Source organism: Mytilus edulis, chromosome 13, assembly GCF_963676685.1.
Source record: "Mytilus edulis chromosome 13, xbMytEdul2.2, whole genome shotgun sequence".
NCBI lineage: Eukaryota > Metazoa > Mollusca > Bivalvia > Mytilida > Mytilidae > Mytilus > Mytilus edulis.
Window position 1 is genome coordinate 37,469,756 of NC_092356.1, and position 20,583 is coordinate 37,490,338.

The 20,583-nt window shown below is 30.9% G+C and overlaps 2 protein-coding genes and 2 non-coding genes across 4 annotated transcripts; 1 reads left to right on the forward strand and 3 right to left on the reverse strand.

Moving 5' to 3' along the window:
• Window positions 1-391: 391 nt before the first annotated feature.
• Window positions 392-19,943, reverse strand: LOC139501241 (protein RER1-like). The gene is made up of 7 exons (XM_071290263.1): window positions 19,784-19,943; window positions 15,987-16,063; window positions 14,609-14,713; window positions 13,540-13,639; window positions 12,963-13,041; window positions 2,898-3,033; window positions 392-2,320 (listed from the first exon to the last, which is right to left on the reverse strand). The coding sequence occupies exons 2-7, from the start codon at window positions 16,053-16,055 to the stop codon at window positions 2,228-2,230; spliced, it is 582 nt and encodes a 193-aa protein (XP_071146364.1). The 5' UTR covers window positions 16,056-16,063; window positions 19,784-19,943; the 3' UTR covers window positions 392-2,227.
• Window positions 6,769-6,899, reverse strand: LOC139502377 (small nucleolar RNA SNORA35). The gene has a single exon (XR_011658816.1). It is a non-coding gene; the product is annotated as a small nucleolar RNA SNORA35 (small nucleolar RNA).
• LOC139502378 (small nucleolar RNA SNORA35) lies at window positions 11,215-11,354 on the reverse strand. Its single transcript, XR_011658817.1, has one exon. It is a non-coding gene; the product is annotated as a small nucleolar RNA SNORA35 (small nucleolar RNA).
• Window positions 17,944-18,945, forward strand: LOC139500285 (uncharacterized). Its single transcript, XM_071289027.1, has one exon. The coding sequence runs from the start codon at window positions 17,944-17,946 to the stop codon at window positions 18,943-18,945; it is 1,002 nt and encodes a 333-aa protein (XP_071145128.1).
• Window positions 19,944-20,583: the final 640 nt, after the last annotated feature.

The window sequence follows — 20,583 nt, forward strand, 5'->3', positions numbered from 1 at the left end:
GTTAAGTGGACCGTGAAATTGGAATAAATTCTCTAATTTGGCATTAAATTAGAAAGATCATATCATAAGGCACATGTATACTAAGTTTCAAGTTGATTGGACTTCAACTTCATCAAAAACTACCTTGACCAAAAACTTTAACCTGAAGCGGGACAGACGGACAGACAGACGGACAAACGGACGCACAGACCAGAAAACATAATGCCCCTCTACTATCGTAGGTGGGGCATAAAAATTTAAACCCAGTAATGCAAATTTCTTAACTGGACCAAACCAATTCACCCAATGTCCTGCAACTTTGGTAATGACTATCTGTACTTTAAAAAAAATATTCTGGTATTTTCAGATATATGTTATCTCAACTGCTTGAAAAATAAATAAAGAGTAATAATTGCTTCATAATATATTTTTTTTTATTAAATTTCCTTCATCAAGAAATTTACACATCTTAAATTATTTACATTTATATATCTATTTATAACTCGTGAATAAAAATTTGTTTCAACAATACAACATTTTAAATCTTTCAAATTCATTAGCAATAAGCACTCACACACATCTTTTCTTTGTTAATGATTACAACCACCTATAAAATGTCTGTTTCATGTAAAAAGGGAGACAACTTTTATGTTCAAAAATTGTCAACCATCTTTTATGACAGCATTACATAATCAGGGAATTCCCGCCCATTAAACATTTTTTATAATTCTTAATGTATGCCAACTTTTTTAATCCCTGTAGTTAGATTTTATAAGATTTATAATTTAATGGTTTAAAGTTAATCTTAAACAAGTTTTTTTTCTTTTACTGAGAATAGGAAAAGCGATATATATCAATAAGCATGTTTCACCTTACCAATGTACTGTACCAATACCTACATTTTATTGGTTAAACTTTGTACAAGCTACATGTATATATATTTTGTTTACTGTGAAATCAAAGATGCAGATATATAGCGTTATGTCTCAATTCAAAAACTTTATAAATGCAAAAATAAGACATTCAAATCAAATCAAAAGTCTACTGATTCCTTGCATTTAAACTGTGTTTTCAGAGAGATCTTTATACTTTACCAATAATTTATAATAGTGAATAATTATCTAATATGAAAGATGGATTAATTAAATCATTCACTATCAGATGGAATATAACATCAAAATCTAAGACACTTTACAAATACATACACTTAATTCATTCATTGTAACATACAGTATCTTAAAATTAAATACACACATATAATATGACATATTTACTTTTTTAAATTAAATGTTAAGAATCTTTTTTAAATATCTTTCATATCTTTTTAAAATATAACATGAATTATAACGCCATGAAAAGGTAATTCATTGTCATGCAGTTTTAATTCATTACTTCAAATGATTTAAATGTCAACTTTAATTTAACAAAAACATCTGACAGGAATTTCTACAAGAGTTCTTTTACCAACATACTACAATTTTACAGAAGAAAATTATACTAATGTGCCTCTGATTTTAATACTGTATCTACTTTTACAGGAAAACTTGTATATTGTTTTCTCCTTCTATTAGAACATGTCTTATTTGCCCAATACTGAAAAATAACTAAAATAGTAATTGGCAATGGAAATAAACATAACATTCATCACAATATTAATGGATTTAACACTAAGTGAAAAATCAACACACAATAAATAAATAAGAACATAAAAAGTCAACACAATTTTGGATTAAACTACAAATAATTAAACAATAAAAAGTAATGAATTCCAGCTTCTTTTTGTTATTTCTCTGAAATTTAGAATTTAACACACAGTTCATAAAAAAAACAGTTGATAGACTAGAGGATAGTGTCTATAATAAAATTACAGCTAATATTCTAATGCTTGTAGAGTTAAACTTTGGTTGGCTGCTTGCTGTGTTTGTAAAAAATGCTTTCTCAAGCTTTAATTTGTTATTAAGATTGCCATTTTCAAACAATATGTTTAGGCATAGATAAACCTCTATATATTATATTTATATTTGATTGGACATTGTCCTTATAACAATTGTCCAATATACAAACAAAGCAAGCAAGCACACCAAAGTTTTACTCTACAGGCATAAGGAAATTAGCTGTAACAGAAGAGAATACATTCATCCTTCCTCACAGCCTTGTTCTTATGGACTCTACCATGCCATCACCTTAGTCTGTGAGATGTTGAATGGAATTATGATACAATGAAATGACAAACTAATAGTCACTAACATCATTTGTTATAAACTACTTTTCCTGTGTCTTCTTTTCCTTGATATTTTTTCTTCCCATGTGAAAATGGTAAATATTTATATTTCAACATATGCTGCAAGAAAGAAAAATGTAAGACATTAGTTGAATATTTGACAACTCAAATGTTTTGCTTCATTACATTTGACTAACCTATTGTGAAAAATAAATATTAATTGTCTCTTAGTGAAGAAATTTTCTTGAAATATCTTGAAACATCATTTGTTTACATTTTTACACAACTATCTTGTGATTTGCAAGGAAGAATTATTAAAGTCTATAAAAGTTGAATTAGTTCTTCTGTTTTTAGAAATAAAACATACAAGATCACCCCCAGTTTTTAGCCAGGTTCGTGTCGCTTAGTCTTTTAGGTTTCTATGTTGTGTCTTGTGTACTATTGTTTGTCAGTTTGTCTTTTTCTTTATAAGTCTTGACGTTGTCAGTTTATTTTTGACCTGTGAGTTTGAATGTCCCTCTGGTATCTTTTACCTCTCTTTCTTAACAGCTTTTCATTTAAAAAAGTAAATAAATTTCACTGGTGTGGATTATTTTAAAATACACAGCTGGTTGTGGAAAACAGATAGTCTTATACAAATGTATATGTGTAATTTTTTTTTTAACTTTCTTAATTCAAATACAAATTTTACTCTTACCTTAATTTGTCTTTTCATGGTAATAACAAATAATAAAATGAAGTACATCACTAATATAGGCCAGAATACTGGTATGTTTAATGCATCAAAACATGTACATAGCATCGCAACGGTGATGGATTTTACAGCACTATACCTGAAAAACACAAAAAGATAAAAATATAATAATATAAATAATTTATTAATAAAAGTTTAATATTAGGTAAATATCTTTTCCAAATAGCATATTAACAAGAAAACATGTGCATACCATTTCTTTACAAAGATCCTACACAGCTTTAATATCAAATGTTTGCAGAATAAGCAAGAAAACTAGACATGGAAATGAACAGAATTCTTTGACTGTATCTACAAATCAATTTGGCACAACTTCTACACCCAGTTACTCAATGACAATTGTAAACGGGCTCTAGGTTGTGCATTTCTCACTGAAAACCATTTTTGTTACTCTTGACATAAGTTCAATAACTTTTGAAAAATTAATTACCAAAATCCTCAAATTGGAAAAGAGTTCACTTTCATTATCTTTTAATCGTTAATAACAATGTATAAAATTGTTCACAACTCTTTCCTATTAATCTTTACAAAAAAAACCAACATCTAATGAAAAAGCAACATGTTTATTTGACACCCTAAAATGTATCAAATTTTATAATAAAAAACAAATTGTTCATCATAACATTAAGACAGGTGGCTTAAAATTAGTTCCAGAGATCCCCAACACTTGGGACTATGACTGACAAATTTAAGGTCCACCTTTGAAAAAAATTACGGTCAGATGTTAAGATTTTCATTTCTAAATTAAAGACATGTTTGCAGATCAAGCAGGGGAAACTGACAAAGAAAGTTCAGAATCCTTTTTCTACCTGCATTTACTTTTGCACAGTTTTTTAAAATCCACTTACTTTATAAAGATGCAAGTGGATTAGAGGCTGTGCCTGTCACTTTTTTTTTTCTTTTTTTTTAAATTATTCACAACTTTCGCTAGATATACTTAACCACGAAAAGATATAATGTTATGCCTCTATAGTTAGATGGGCAGATGATTTAAATATGGTGTTTGTTGGATTGTTTCTCATGGTTGAAAATATTATTTGACAGGCATGAATATCCCACAAGACCCACAATGTTTTGAACTTGTATGCTAAAGTAAGAGAAATAAGTTCTAGATAGCACATTCACACATTTTCTAACCAAATATCAATCAAAGAAATAATATCCACTGTTTGCAGAATAAGCAAGACAAGAGTGCACACGCTGAAATGTCTCGCCTTCTATACTAATCATTGATATTATGTTGATAGTCCTAAGTATAAAGCTAAGCTTTATTACAACTGTCACATAAACTTAACATTAACCAAGATAACTAAACAAAGACCAATGAACCTTGAAAATGAGGTCAAGGTCAGATGAACCATGCCAGGCAGACAAGTACAGCTAACAATGCTTCTATACAACATATATAGTTGACCCATTACTGATAGTTTAAGAAAAATAGACCAAAACACAAAAACTTAACACTGTGCACTGAACCATGAAAATGAGGTCACGGTCAAATAAAACCTGCGCGACTGACATAAAGATCATAAAATATTTCCATACACCAAATATAGTTGACCTATGGCATATAGTATTAGATAAAAAGACCAAAACTCAAAAACTTAACTTTGACCACTGAACCATGAATATGAGGTCAAGGTCACATGACATCTGCCCGCTAGACATGTATAGCTTACAATCATTCCATACAACAAATATAGTAGACCTATTGCATATAGTATGAGAAAAACAGACCAAAACACAAAAATTTAACTATAACCACTGAACCATGAAAATGAGGTCAAGGTCAGATGACACCTGCCAGTTGGACATGTACACCTTACAGTCCTTCCATAGACTGAATATGCTAGCCCTATTGCTTATAGTATCTGAGATATGGACTTGACCACCAAAACTTAACCTTGTTCATTGATCCATGAAATGAGGTCGAGGTCAAGTGAAAACTGTCTGACAGACATGAGGACCTTGCAAGGTACGCACATATCAAATATAGTTATCCTATTACTTATAATAAGAGAGAATTCAACATTACAAAAAATTTGAACTTTTTTTTCAAGTAGTCACTGAACCATGAAAATGAGGTCAAGGTTATTGGACATGTGACTGACGGAAAGTTCGTAACATGAAGCATCTATATACAAAGTATGAAGCATCCAGGTCTTCCACCTTCTAAAATATAAAGCTTTTAAGAAGTGAGCTAACACCGCCGCCGCCGTAGCCGCCGCCGCCGCCGGATCACTATCCCTATGTCGAGCTTTCTGCAACAAAAGTTGCAGGCTCGACAAAAACTAGACATGGAAATGAACAGAATTCTTTGACTGTATCTACAAATTAATTTAGCACAACTTCTACACCCAGTTGCTCAATGCTAATTGTAAATGGGCTCTAGGTTGTGCATTTCTCTCAAAACAATTCTATCATTCTTGACAATAAAAGTCATGTAGTGTCTTGTAGATAATTGTCTCTTGAAGAAATTGCTTTGACAGACATTGATCCCATTTAAGAGCTGGACATTTATGCAAATTCATAGGTGAAAAAAAGTTAATTAATTAGCTCATTAACATTTTTTAGGAAATATAATACACATATAAAATCAACTGTTTGCAGAATAAGCAAGAAAACTAGACATGGAAATGAACAGAATTCTTTGACTGTATCTACAAATTAATTTGGCACAACTTCTACACCAAGTTACTCAATGACAATTGTAAACGGGCTCTAGGTTGTGCATTTCTCACTGAAAACCATTTTTGTTACTCTTGACATAAGTTCAATAACTTTTGAAAAATTCATTACCAAAATCCTCAAATTGAAAGAGATTTTTTCTTTTATTATTTGTTAATCGGTAACAACAATGTATAAAATTGTTCACAACTATTTCCTATTAATCTTTTAAAAAAAAAAAAAAAAACATCTAATGAAAAAGCAACATGTTTATTTGACACCTTAAAATGTATCAAATTTTATAATAAAAAAATAAATTGTTCATCATAACATTAAGACAGGTGGCTTAAAATAAGTTCCAGAGATCCACAACACTTGGGACTGATAAAATTAAGGTCACTTTTGAAAAAATTAAAGGTCAGATGTTTAGATTTTCATTTCTAGATTAAAGACATGTTTGCAGATCAAGCAGGGGAAACTGACAAAGAAAGTTCAGAATCCTTTTTCTACCTGCATTTACTTTTGCACAGTTTTTAAAATCCACTTACTTTTATAAAGATGCAAGTGAATAAGAGGCTGTGCCTGTGTGTAACTTGTGTTTTTTTTTTTATTATTATTCACAATTTTCACTAGATATAATTAAATAGGAGACAGCAAACTGTTAAGACTTCATATCAACAGGGAAATGATTTTAGTGAAGTGTTGTCTTTTGTCTCACATATTTACATTGTATCAGTGAGGGAAAAAATCTGGATGTCACATTCATATATTTTTTAATAAATAAAATCATACACAGAAATAATATCAAATGTTTGCAGAATAAGCAAGAAAACTAGACATGGAAATGAACAGAATTCTTTGACTGTATCTACAAATTAATTTAGTACAACTTCTACACCCAGTTACTCAATACAAATTGTAAATGGGCTCTAGGTTGTGCATAACTCTGCTCACAAACTGTTATGAAGTTTTATCAAAAACTTGAGCATTACTTTTTTAAATCATCAAATTGGAAAAGGTGCTATTTAATAATAACTTGTGACAATAAAAAAAACTTTGAAATTGGTTTTTTTAAGACATCAACATCACAAAACGTTTACTTCACCTGAAATGGTATATCTACAGGGTTTTTGTTTTCTAAATAAAAGTTTGTTTGCAGATCAAGCAAGGAATATGAACAATAAGTTTTCAAAATCCTTTTTCTACCTGCAGTTACTTTTGCAAAGTTTTTAAAATCCACTGACTTTGGAAAAAGAAAGTAGATTAGAGGCTGTGCTTATTATGCATGTACAATATTTTTAATTGAATATATGAAAAGAAGATGTGGTATGATTGGCAATGAGACAACTATTCACAATAGACCAAATGACACAGGAATTAACAACTATAGGTTACTGAATGGCTCTATAAAGTATAAGTAAGAAAAAAGTCTAGATATCACAATCACAGCTTTTCTTAGCAATGATCATACGGATATATTATCAACTGTTTGCAGAATAAGCAAGAAAACTAGACATGGAAATGAACAGAATTCTTTGACTGTATCTACAAATTAATTTAGCACAACTTCTACACCCAGTTACTCAAAGCAAATTGTAAATGGGCTCTAGGTTGTGCACTACTAACACAAATACTTTTATGAATAGTTTTGGTAATAAATGTATAACTCAGGAGTAAGTTTTTTAATTATCAATTTGGAAAAGGTACTATTATTATTACTTGTGACAATCAAAAACTTTGAAATTGGTTAGTTTAAGACATCACCGCAAAACACTAACTTCAACTGAAATGGTATATATTTGAAGAGGTTATTTTAAATATAAGTTTGTTTGCAGATCAAGCAAGGAATATGAACAAGATACTTCCAAAATCCTTTTTCTACCGGCAATTACTTTTGCAAAGTTACTTATTCAGAAAATATGCAAGTAGATTAGAGGCTGTGCTTAAAACTTAATTGTCAATTTATTCTAATGTTTCTAAGCTATCCACATCAATAGGAGCAGAGAAGTTAAAGTGAAGTGTTGGGTTTTTATTGCATTGTTTAAGACATTGCTTTCACAGACATAAATACCAAATAAGGACATTTTTTTTCTTCGATATATAAAGTATTAGTGAGAAAAAAATCAGAAATAGATATAATACCAAATGTTTGCAGAATAAGCAAGAAAACTACACATGGAAATGAACAGAATTCTTTGACTGTATCTACAAATTAATTTGGCACAACTTCTACACCCAGTTACTCAATACAAATTGTAAATGGGCTCTAGGTTGTGCATTTCTCACTAATCACCATTTTAATACTTCTGCAAAATATTTTTATTGAAAGATTTTTATTTTCAAATTGAAGGCATGTCTGCAGATCAAGCAAAGAATATGAACAAAGTTAGTTCAAAGTCCTTTTTCTACCTGCAGTTACTTTTGCAAAGTTTTTAAAATCCACTTACTCAGGAAAATATTCAAGTGGATTAGAGGCTGTGCTTAAATCTTAATTGTCAACTCATTTAAATTTTCTAAGCTATTCATATCAATTGGAGCAGAGAAGTTAAAGTGAAGTGTTGGGTTTTTATTGCATTGCTGAAGACATTGCTTTCACAGACATGAATACGAAATAAGGACCACAATTTTTTGGGGATATATAACGTAATAGCGAGAAAAAATCAGAAATAGATATAATACCAAATGTTTGCAGAATAAGCAAGAAAACTAGACATGGATTATGAACAGAATTCTTTGACTGTATCTACAAATTAATTTAGCACAACTTCTACACCCAGTTACTCAATGCAAATTGTAAATGGGCTCTAGGTTGTGCTTCATAATTATTTTTTTTATTATTCTCGACTGAAAATGTGCTATAACTTTACAATAACTAATTTTGAAGTATCAAATTTGTAAGCTTACCATTATAAATTGCAGTGTACTCCCAGGGTCTTTTAGCATCATGGTAATGTGATGTTATAATCTTAAATATGATGCTATCTGAAGTGGTTTTCTTATAGATTATTAGTGGATGTGATGCTATATTTTTGTAATTAAGATAGTATTTCAATTTCCCCTGTTAACCAGGATGCTAAATGAAATATCTGGGGAGAACACTGATTATTGTGACATTTCAAAATATAGGAAATTGCATGTTTTTGACAATAAAAGTCCCATAACTTCCTACTTCTAATTTGAAATCGTCTAATAAAAATAGGTATTTTCTATGACTCTATAAATTGTGAAAAAAAATGTTTTTTCATGCTTTAAAGAAAGAACTATTCATTCAAAAATAATATAATTGTTCAACAACAATTACAATTTTAAATATTCCATCAAATAAAAAGATCTTTTTTCACAATCAACATGTATGATAATTAGGTTAACTTTTTCCTCTAAATCTGCATGTCCACAAAAATTGTACAATATTTTAATTGAATGATTTTTATTTTCTACATTAAGGCATGTCTGCAGATCAAGCAAGGATTATGAACAAAGTTAGTTCAAAGTCCTTTTTCTACCTGCAATTGATTTTGCAAAGTTTTTAAAATCCACTTACTCAGGAAAATATACAAGGGGATTAGAGGCTATGCTTAAAACTGAATTGTCATTTTATTCAAAAGCTATCCACATCAATAGGAGCAGAGAAGTTTAGTGAAGTGATGGGTTTTGTTGCATTGTTGAAGACATTGCTTTCACAGACATGAATACCAAAAATAAGGACCACAAACTTTTCGATATATAAAGTATTAGTGAGAAAAAAATCAGAAATAGATATAATACCAAATATTTGCAGAATAAGCAAGAAAACTAGACATGGAAATGAACAGAATTCTTTGACTGTATCTACAAATTAATTTAGCACAACTTCTACACCCAGTTACTCAATGCAAATTGTAAATGGGCTCTAGGTTGTGCTCTATAATTTAAATCTATTTTTAATTATTTTCAACAGAAAAAGTGCTTAAACTTTATAATAACTAACTTTTCAAAATATCAAATTTGTAAACTTACCATTATAATTGTGATATTTCAAAATATAGGAAATTGCATATTTTAGACAATCAAAAGTCCCAAAACTTTCTATTTCTAATTTGAAATCAATAAAATAAAAAAGCAGGTATTTTCTATGACACTATAAATAAAATTGTTAAAAAAAATGTGTTATCATGTTATAAAGAAAGAACTGTTCATTCAAAAATAATATAATCCCCAACAATTCAAAAATTCAAATATTTCATTAAATAAAAAGATCTTTTTCAATATTCAACATGTTTGATTATTGGGTTCATTTCTTCCTATGAATCTGCATATCCACAAAAATAGTACAATATTTATAATTGAAAGATTGCATTATTTTCAAACTGAAGGCATGTCTGCAGATCAAGCAAGGAATATGAACAAAGTGAGTTCAAAGTCCTTTTTCTACCTGCAGTTACTTTTGCAAAGTTTTTAAAATCCACTTACTCAGGAAAATATGCAAGTGGATTAGAGGATGTGCTTTAAACTTAAGTGTCAATTTATTCTAATGTTTCTAAGCTATCAACATCAATAGGAGCAGAAGTTTAGTGAAGTGTTGGGTTTTATTGCATTGTTGAAGACATTAATGCTTTCACAGAAATGAATACCAAATAAGGACCACAATTTATTTTGATATATAAAGTATTAGTGAGAAAACAAGAATGTGTCCTCAGTACACAAATGCCCCACTCGCACTATCATTTTCCATGTTCAGTGGACCGTGAAATTGGGGTAAAAACTCTAATTTGGCATTAAAATTAGAAAGATCATATCATAGGGGACATGTGTACTAAGTTTGAAGTCGATTGGACTTAAACTTCATCAAAAACTACCTTGACCAAAAACTTTAACCTGAAGCGGGACAGACGGACGGACGCACAGACCAGAAAACATAATGCCCCTCTACTATCGTAGGTGGGGCATAAAAATCAGAAATAGATATAATACCAAATGTTTGCAGAATAAGCAAGAAAACTAGACATGGAAATGAACAGAATTCTTTGACTGTATCTACAAATTAATTTAGCACAGCTTCTACACCCAGTTTCTCAATGCAAATTGTAAATGGGCTCTAGGTTGTGCATTACTCTCAAAATCATTCTGGACAAAAAACCTGAATAACTTATTTTCAAAATATCAAATTGAAAAGATGACTGTATAATACCACACAATCAAAAGTGAAAACCATATGAAATTGCCTATTTTTTATAATCAAAATCCTATAACTCTTTACTATCAATCTGAAAAATATTTAAATAAAAAACTTTGTCTTTCAGGGACCTAAAATTGTTTAAAATTAGTAAAAATAAACAATTTATTTTAAAGTTTTTTTGAAATATATATAGTCTCAAAACTCTTACACCAGCAACTTCAAATCATTACAAATAGTTTTATAATGGGTTTTTTTAATAAGAAAAACAATCATTCAAAAAAATTGAGTATATATTTAATATCCCAGTTTGTAAAACAGAAAGATAGTTCTTGAACACTTATTTACTTGACAATTGATATCATTGTCACCGACAATACCACTATTCTAATATTCATTACAGAATACATATGCTAAGCAATTTTTGTTTTTCAAATAAATGAATGTTTGCAGATCAAGCAAGGGAAATGGACAAAGTATGTTCAAACCCCTTTTTCTATCTGCCTTTTTCTATTGCACAGTTTTTAAAATCCACTTATCGGTAATTGTAAAAAGATACAAGTGGATAAGAGGCTGTGCTAACATGGCTAACATGTAAATATAAGAAGCTTTTTATAATACACAACTTCTACAAGCTTTATGTTGGTAATGTTTAGAAAAAAAAGAAACTGCTATGGCCTCCATATTGAGAAGGTCTAATTTTTATAGACATCAATATCTATAATACTAAAATTACGAGGTCCAATTTGTCAGCCGTCATCACGTAAAAACGACGAATCACAGAATTCAACTTTATATATAACTAATATAGTACAAAGGTGTAGATTAAAAATTACACCACTCCAGGCCCTTTTGTTTTCCACGTAATTAACATTGCCAATAATGAAGAAGTTCCGGGTCGAGTCCGCTACCGATACCAATAGTATATTCACCTGTTACCTATTACCTTATCTGTACGTTCCGCATCTGACAGGCGCACCACCAAACGTTGTATTCAGGATTAATTATGCTATATACACGGGTCATAACCACAGGGTTGACACTACTAAATTGTCAAATTGTTACCTATTGTAGTATTTTAATCAGTTAGACTTTCTAAGATAACAATACGAATACTAAAAATCTGGACTAAAAATAAGGCGTATAGGTACAAATTTCAATTTGTTAGTGGGCATGAAGTAAAACAGCGAGGCAAAGAATTCAACTTTACTTATAACTTATATAGGACAATGCTGTTGATTAAAAAATACTCCATTCCAGGACCTTTTGTTTTCCAAATAGTTAATATTACCAATAATTGATAAGTTCCAGTTCGACGGGTTCAAACAGAAAAACTTGAAAGCAGAGAAAAACTGTGTATCTTATATTCGGCATGACTTTTAACAGATGACAATACTAATACTAACATAAGGCTTGCGCATAGTTATATACTTTAATTCAATCACGGGTGTGTTCTAGTTACAATTAAATGAAAATCACACTTATAAAATATATGAAAGCATCTTTAAAATGTGTTTAACTTATGCACTATAAACTGCAAGTTTAATTTCAGTACAAATACAGTATTTATGAATATAAATTTACAATCAAAACATTCATTTAAATCATGTCAGTACAAAACAGGCTACTAAGTATCCTTGTAGAATTATGATTCACCTTCAGCAGTAGTGTGATGCTAAAAAAATATGATTGTTTTTTCCTTGCACCTGAAATCATTTCTGGATGAAATTTTTGAAGGAATACTTTCAGATGTCTTGGTTATTTGTGTTCTTGGGTTACTGTCTCATCAAAAGATACCCTTCATTTCAAAATCTTTTACCATGTTTTTTAACAGGAATAATTTCTGATTGTTTCAATGTGTTGTGAGATTTTAATGAAAGTTTAATAGCTAGCTCATTTACATATATTTTTTAGTATGAATCATACATTGATATTGTATGCAGAATAAGCAAGAAAACTAGACATGAAAATGAACAGAATTCTTTGACTGTATCTACAAATTAATTTGGCACAACTTCTACACCCAGTTACTCAATGCAAATTGTAAATGGGCTCTAGGTTGTGCATAACTCACTAAAAAGACACTTTTATTATTCTTAACCGTAAAAGTCATTTAATCTCTTCTGGATAGTTGTCTCTTTAGCAGTCATTTCACAAATATCTCTATTAACAATAGCAATATTCCTTACCAAAATTTAAATTCTGGTAATCTTCTCATAAAAGGTTTAAATTCTTCATTTGACTTTGTTGGTAATGAAGGACCATCCTCTGAAAGAAAAAAAAAATCAAATCTTAACTGCAGAAAATTCTAAGATAGATGTGCCTGTCAAACATGAAATGTTGTGAATGATTTTTAACTTTTAATTTCATATTTAAATTTCAAAAATCATTTGGTAGTTTACTGCTTTGAGTACATGATTTATTTGATACACAGGTTGTTTTTCTTAATATTACTCCATGGCTTTGTTCTTTAATTCACAGTTGAGGCATGACTTGTCAGTTTTCAAATTCCCACTCAAACCAAGTGAGGGGTTGTCTTAAAATTGCGAGGTGTGGGAGTTTTGGTTTGTGGTGAAGGTCTCGCTATGACTTTTAGATGAAGAAAAGCCAATAAAGCATTGCACCTGGTCTTTTTGTGTATTTTGATGTGTTCATTCTCATTACATGTGAGGGACAAATTCCTTCATCCTTTACCATGTTTATTTACTTTCTATGATGTTTGCGCTTATATTTAAATGAAATTGTCATATTGAGTTGTTTCCTTACCTTCATCATCCATTATAGCTGGATCAACTTGTGGCGTTAAGAAAGCTATGAATAAATTGAGTAAGTATATTCCTAAGGCATATGTGATTATATACCACCCCTGAAAATAAAGTCCAACATTTGTTATTTAAATAGAGGTTGTTAATGTAGAAATAATGTTTAACAAATCATATAACCATGTATCTAGTAATGCGTATATAGTTTTATTTTATCCATACAAAACTTCAATATCTGAAGAACAATTTACAAAGGATTTTTACAACTTTTCTACAACTCAAAACTGTTTTATATTTATCTTTTTCAAGACAAGTGAAACCAGCAAGGCGAGCAAGCTCTTGATATCATTGATATGTACCTGATTATGATTGGTATTGAGTAGTGCTGTGTACAAGTAAAGCATGTGAGTTGTAAGTTACATTTATGTATTTCGTCAAGTTTATAGTCATTAATGCACATGTACAGCACATGATTTGTTGGTGTATCTTTATTTGATGTAAATGTAGTATTGTGTTTAATCTGATTTCAGAACAATATATTTTGTCTGAAGGACTGCTCTATATATTAGGATACAGAATTCACTGCCTGGTGGATCAGAGTGTTGTATGAAGCATGCAGTCATGCACTGCAGTTTTGTTTTTAGACCAGTTTAATTCCAATTGAGGGATGAGTTTACTATCTATAATTGCCTCCTCATACCTATAGTATTGTTCTTCACACTTCTAGAACTTTATTTTCATTTGTGATCATTAATTCGAATCAAGGTCATGTGCAATTGTTTTGGACATACTTTTTTTATTTACAAAATACTTTTTACATGTAAAATTAATCTCTTTTTATGTATGTGATAGATGTTTTAATAAATGTCTTATCATCTCGTAAGTAGTCTTTGACTGGAATCTTTTTACTTAATTTTAGGTTCTTTAGACTTTTTGTATATAGATATTGTAACGGATGGTGACACTTTAATGAAATAAGAAACAAAATATTTATTTAATCAAATTAATTCAGTCCCAGCCAATTTTCTTGTTTTCTAATTGGTTGGCATATAATCTAAACATTTAAATCATACCTGTAAAAAGTATACTCTTACACCATACAGCAAAAACCATACGACTAAGAATATCCATCTAGCTGCCAAATGAGGAGTGGCTTTATCTAAATAGCCTTGCTGGATCTGGAAATAAAAATATACATTAAAATTTATTGTATTTTTCAGATGATTGTTCTAATATGTACATGTACCACTTCATTTTGTTCTTTTTAGATCTATTTTTTTGAAATGTTAAGCAGTCTTACCTATTTAAATATAATTTCCTGTCAAGTAATCTTACCAATACATTGATCATATTAATAGCCCTGTGAGTAAGGAATGAAGGAGAAACTAAGAATTGTTTGGTTTTTATTCTCGATGTGCACATGTCAAGAATATACAATAATAGATTTTGTATCATGAGTCACTTAACTAGGAAATCTGTCTGTTTTATCTAAGATTTCTGATTTTGTTTGTACTAAATATGTACAATCCCTACTTTTGGAGGTGTAAAGAAACATGTGAAAATGCATGACCTGTGTCTCCCAAGGGTGTCATATCACAACGGTGCCATATGAAAAGATGTATAAATGCTGTTAAATGTACTTCAGGGAAACTGAACAGTGCCATCTGGGCCCTGGAAATACCAGGAAAGCACTGATAAAAATCATAAGGTGCAGTGTCATTTGTATATATTTCCTCAGATAGAATTTTCCTATCCTTTGACAAAATGAGATTTTACCATGCTTTTTTTTTAAATAATGAAAACAGTTAGTCACATGCTCCTTTTTCAAGCTAAAAGTTGTGCAAAATTTGCAAATTATTCAGGAAAAAAATATTTTTGAGCATGTTGAGTGAATCAAAAAGAATTTTAGAATTAAATATGAGAAAAGATAGTTTAATATTATGCTTTGAGTAAATAATATGCTTTAAGAATGTAATATTAAGGAAAAATGGTGTCACCAACATTGTTTCCTTGCTGCAAGAAAAAAAAATCTTTACCATTCCTTTAAAAAATACTGTTACGAGTTATAGTTCGAATTCTCCCCTTGCAAAGCTTAGCTGAAAAATTAATTTAAACAAGAACAAATATTTTTATTGTAATAACAGTCACATGAACGCAATAAATCACTTAATTTATTCAAATGAACAGTCATACACATTTAGACTCATCTCCCTCAAAACTTGCAGATTTAAGCAATGAACTAAACTGATCGTATACTCCTATTTTACAATCCGAGATGCTGATGGGATATATAATTGATTTACTTAAAGTCCTTAAACCATTTGTAACACTAACAGGTGTACACAAAGCTGCTTACACAAACTGTTAATGATTTCCTTAATAATCAAATCTATATCAGATTTCCGACACAAAAAGTACATCTCAAATATTCATCTTACTGTTACTACTTACCTCCCCTATTCTTTTAAAAAACATAGTAACTGCACCAGGCTGTGAAGGTGGGGTATCAATGCCCTCCATAATTTTACCTGAAAAGATATATTTTTATTTAAATAGCTGTTGATATGATAGGCATTTTTTTTCTTAACTGCAGAAGGTGTATATGTAAAAAATAAACTAAGTTGGGATACAACTTTGTGATGGTCCCTCTCAGGTAACAACTGGTTTGTATTGTATTGATTGTCCTTGATTGACATGGACAATATATATCAACACATCTATAGGTGAGTTAAAGGTAATGACTGAGTTGACAGTATCAAATGCAATTCAAGTGTTTGTTTATTTATACACCTTCTGCAGGAAAGAAAAAATGCCCATCAAAATAAAAAAAAATGTTTTTATCTTTCTGATATGCAATATATACATATTTGACTTTTTTATATCTAGTTGATACCAGGCCTTAAAACTTTCCAAACTACACAGGAAAATCTGTAAACATGTATTTGTCCATTTGTTATGATTAACCTTAATTGTAAGTTCGTCTTCGATCTACAGGTACAATTATATCCGATTTGTTTTGCTCTTATTAGTTATCAAAAGTACCAGGATTATAATTTAGTACGCCAGACGCGCGTTTCTTCTACATAAGACTCATCAGAGACGCTCATATCAAAATAGTTATAAAGCCAAACAATACAAAGTTGAAGAGCATAGAGGATCCAAAATTCCGAAAGTTGTGCCAAATACGGCTAAGGTAATCTATTCCTGCACATAATTGATAATCATGTCCAACACCGAAAAGTAAACATGGACAGTCTATACTAACATGCTAATAATTGATATAGAGTGGGTCTCATTGGGGTCTAAGTGTAACAAGGAATTGACGATTTTTAGTAAGAGTGACACGTGAAATTCAAATTATTGTACTGTGAATGAAGTTTAGACGGACACTGGAAATTACAAAATAAATGAGAATTGCTTATGTACATAGTGTAAGCGCCTGCGGGATACAGTTATCTGACAAAACAGTAAGCGGTATCCAGGATCAGATCCCCACCCAATACACATTATTGCCAATCCCTGCTGTCCCAGAATCGGTCCCGCTCAAACTATTGACGTCATACAACAATCACTTTTTCATTGTGGCCTCATGACAAAGTTAAAATTCAACAGGAACCTGTGTGATGTCCAGTAAAGGTGGACAAATTGCGTTAAGGTGTATGAGGCCCTCCCTAGACTGTCCCTGAGGTAGCCCCAGATTACTACGACGTCCAACAGCTGTTTTGCCAGACAAGCTGGGGACGTGGGAGGTCAGAAATCGTCCCATGTAAAAAAGTTGATATTTGCCCATCCAAAATAGATGAGCTGCTTCGTAGCTTCAGGTGCCAACTAACGGTCTTGGAATTATAAAAATCAGGTATCAATTTGTTCATTCTTCATTTATGTATGTTTCATCTACCTCTACATCTATCTAATCTCTAATATTCAGACAATTTTCACAGTGACCCACCAATTCTGGCATTTTAACTTTCATTTTGAGAGATTGTCATGTGATCACGAGAAAAAAAGTCTGGCACTACAGACTATGGGAGATGATGTATGCAGATGACCCTAGGTCAATATGAATACATAATCTAATACCTCGTTCATTTACAATGCAAGTAATGTAAATGTCTGAGAGCTTCCAAATATTATCGTGGTTGGCACTGAATTCTTAATACTGATCTCCTTTAAAGAATGCAAAAAATCGTGGTTGGATACTAAATGCTTAATACCGATCTCCTATAAAGGAGGTGAGAAAAGCATAAATATTTGCATATTTGAGTCTTGAGGTTGCGAAGCCAAAGTCTCTCGTAACTTGACGTCCATTTGGAAAATAAAAGTAAACATGTCTGAATCGATAGGTCACTGTGAAAACTGTCTGAATATGGGAGAATAATGGGTGGCAGGAACTTATATAAATTAAGAGATGAATGAAAAATTCAGATCAGAGGAACAAGCATTTCAGGGAAAGACTATCATTTTGGAAAAAATACAGCAACTTAAAAAGAATACAACATTAGCTTTCACTGATGGCTCCTGCAAAGGAAACCCAGGTCCATGTGGGGCTGGGGCAGCTATTTTAATATCAAACAGCACAGAACATGTGGAGTTAACACAGCCAGTTTCCAATAGAGGTTCTATTTTATTAGGGGAATTAGTAGCTATCAAGCTGGTAATAGATTTTCTTATAATTCCAAACAACAGAAAAAACACTGAATCCATCAAAATTTTCTCAGACAGCCAATCAGCAATTGGAATTTTAACTTTAAATTGGAAATCAGATAATTACGGCAAAACTATTCATGATATTAAAATCGGTATATTGGCACTAAAATCTGAAGGAATCATTGTTTCCATTGAATGGACCCCTGGACACGCTGACATACAAGGTAATGAACTAGCAGACCAACTAGCTAAAAAAGCAGCACAGGAGGCAGAAAAAATACAAAGTATTCCATTATTTACTAAACAAGATATACAAAAAGGAGCTAAAGACAGTGTTATGTTAAAATGGCAAAACAGATGGGACACCAGTGAAAAAGGAAGGAGATATTATGCATTTCAACAAAATGTTAAGAATACAATTCCAAAAGACAAACCGTCAACTGAAATATATAGAATAACTACTAGTTTAAGAACAGGATATTGCAATTTAAATTCATATAAGTCAATGATATGCCCAGCACTCATCGACAAATGCAGCTGTGGACAAATAGAAACAGTTGACCATTATCTTCTGGATTGTGAAAATTATGAGGAGGCTAGAGAAAAACTCCGCTCTGCACTCTATTTCATAACATCAAAACTAACACTTGAATCAGAAGTACTATTAGCAACAACAGAAAATGATAATTACAAAAATCACATAGAAGATATTCAAGATTTGTTAGGGGTTTTTATTAAAGATACTGGAAGGTTCACAAAATAGATAGTTAAGGTTTTATAAGGGTTAATTATTTATTCTTTTTTTTTTTTTTTTTTTTTTTTTTTTTTTTTTTAATTAATTATTTAATTATTTATTTAGTTTCTCTGCAGTGCCACATCATAAATACAAATGTACTAATGAGTTTAATACAATAGAGACATATAATTACCAGAGTGATCGAAATTACAGATAGAGATTATAGTGTCAAGTTGACACTTCTAAAGACTAAAGACATGAACAAATTGATACCCGATTTATATAATTCATTATTTCCTAGGCAGTTAGTCTGCACAAGAAGCGACAAGCTCATCTATTTTGGACGGGCAAATATCCACTTTTTGATATGGGACGAGCTCGGACATCCCACGGCACCAGGTTGTCTGGCAAAACAGCTGTTGGACGTCAGAGTAATCTTGGACCATCCTTGAGGTAAAAAGTTAAATCATTTGTGTAATTTTTTGCAATTCATTTTTAATATGGTTGGGGCCCTTTATAGCTTGTTGTTCGGTGTGAGCCAAGGCTCCGTGTTGAAGGCCGTACTTTAACCTATAATGGTTTACTTTTTTAAATTGTTATTTGGATGGAGAGTTGTCTCATTGGCACTCACACCACATCTGCCTTTATCTATTGGAAAGGATGTCCGGCCAGTGAGATACCAAATAAGAAATGTCATAACAGTACTTTCTTTAGAAAAAATAATGGTTCATCTGTGTGCTTCTAGGAAACATAATTCCAAAATTGGCAAAAAGGGATAAATGGTTTAATATAATTTACGGTATGCCGGTATCGTGTCTGAAGCAGTTGTTATTATATGTCTTACGTGCTTTTGTTTGGTATTTACCTGGACTAATTTTGTTATCTGGTTTAACCTTTCAAATTATTTCATAAATTATGTATTTGAATATTCTAGAAATAGAGAATTTCGCATATTTAGCCACGTTGCATCCCCAGGTTCATGAACGAATGGATTCCACTTCACTTCCGTTACAACGGGCATGCGCAAAGAGGAAATACGATTTTCGTTTTTGGTCTGAAATACCTCCTCTTTCTGGAGCACCACTGATATTGGCGAAACCAGAGACACACATCATATATATATGTATTGGTCGTATATTACTAGTAAAGTAAAGTAAAGTAAAGTAATCTTTATTTAAAGTCGGGGTTTCGTATATACATAATAACAAAGAACATGAGCTCTTAAGAGCTCTTTAACCGACTGATATTAATAAACAAAACATACATGTAATAACATCAGATACACATACAACACAAACATACAGACATCACATATATATATTAATACATAGATAGCACATGCAGAATAAAAGCTAAGCAAGATATATTAAAACAAATGTCTAATATCAGCACATATATAGTAGCACATAGTATTTATATAAGAGTAGCACATGCAAACTTAAACACTTTAAGCACAAACAAAAGACTGCATGCAGCTATAGCAAAGGTAATGCATAAGCAAAAGAAATAAATGGCTAAATAAAAAATAAAAATAACTGCAAAGAGATAAAAACATAAAAAAAAAAAAACAAACAGCAGGCTTCGAGATCAAGTTATGGGGCAGCAAGTAAGTACATTATTTACAAGAGCTGCATGTACATTTTTCTGAAAAACACCAGGTGGAGA

What these genes read in the sequence shown, in the direction of transcription:
- LOC139501241 (XM_071290263.1), bottom strand. Translation starts at nt 16,055, where the DNA reads ATGGAGGGCATTGATACCCCACCTTCACAGCCTGGTGCAGTTACTATG. An exon ending in TAAGAGTATACTTTTTACAG is followed by an intron (nt 13,640 to 14,608) that starts GTATGATTTAAA and finishes CTTTATTTTCAG; the next exon opens with GGGTGGTATATAATCACATA. An exon ending in CCATGAAAAGACAAATTAAG is followed by an intron (nt 2,321 to 2,897) that starts GTAAGAGTAAAA and finishes TCTTTCTTGCAG; the next exon opens with CATATGTTGAAATATAAATA.
- LOC139500285 (XM_071289027.1), top strand. Translation starts at nt 17,944, where the DNA reads ATGAATGAAAAATTCAGATCAGAGGAACAAGCATTTCAGGGAAAGACT.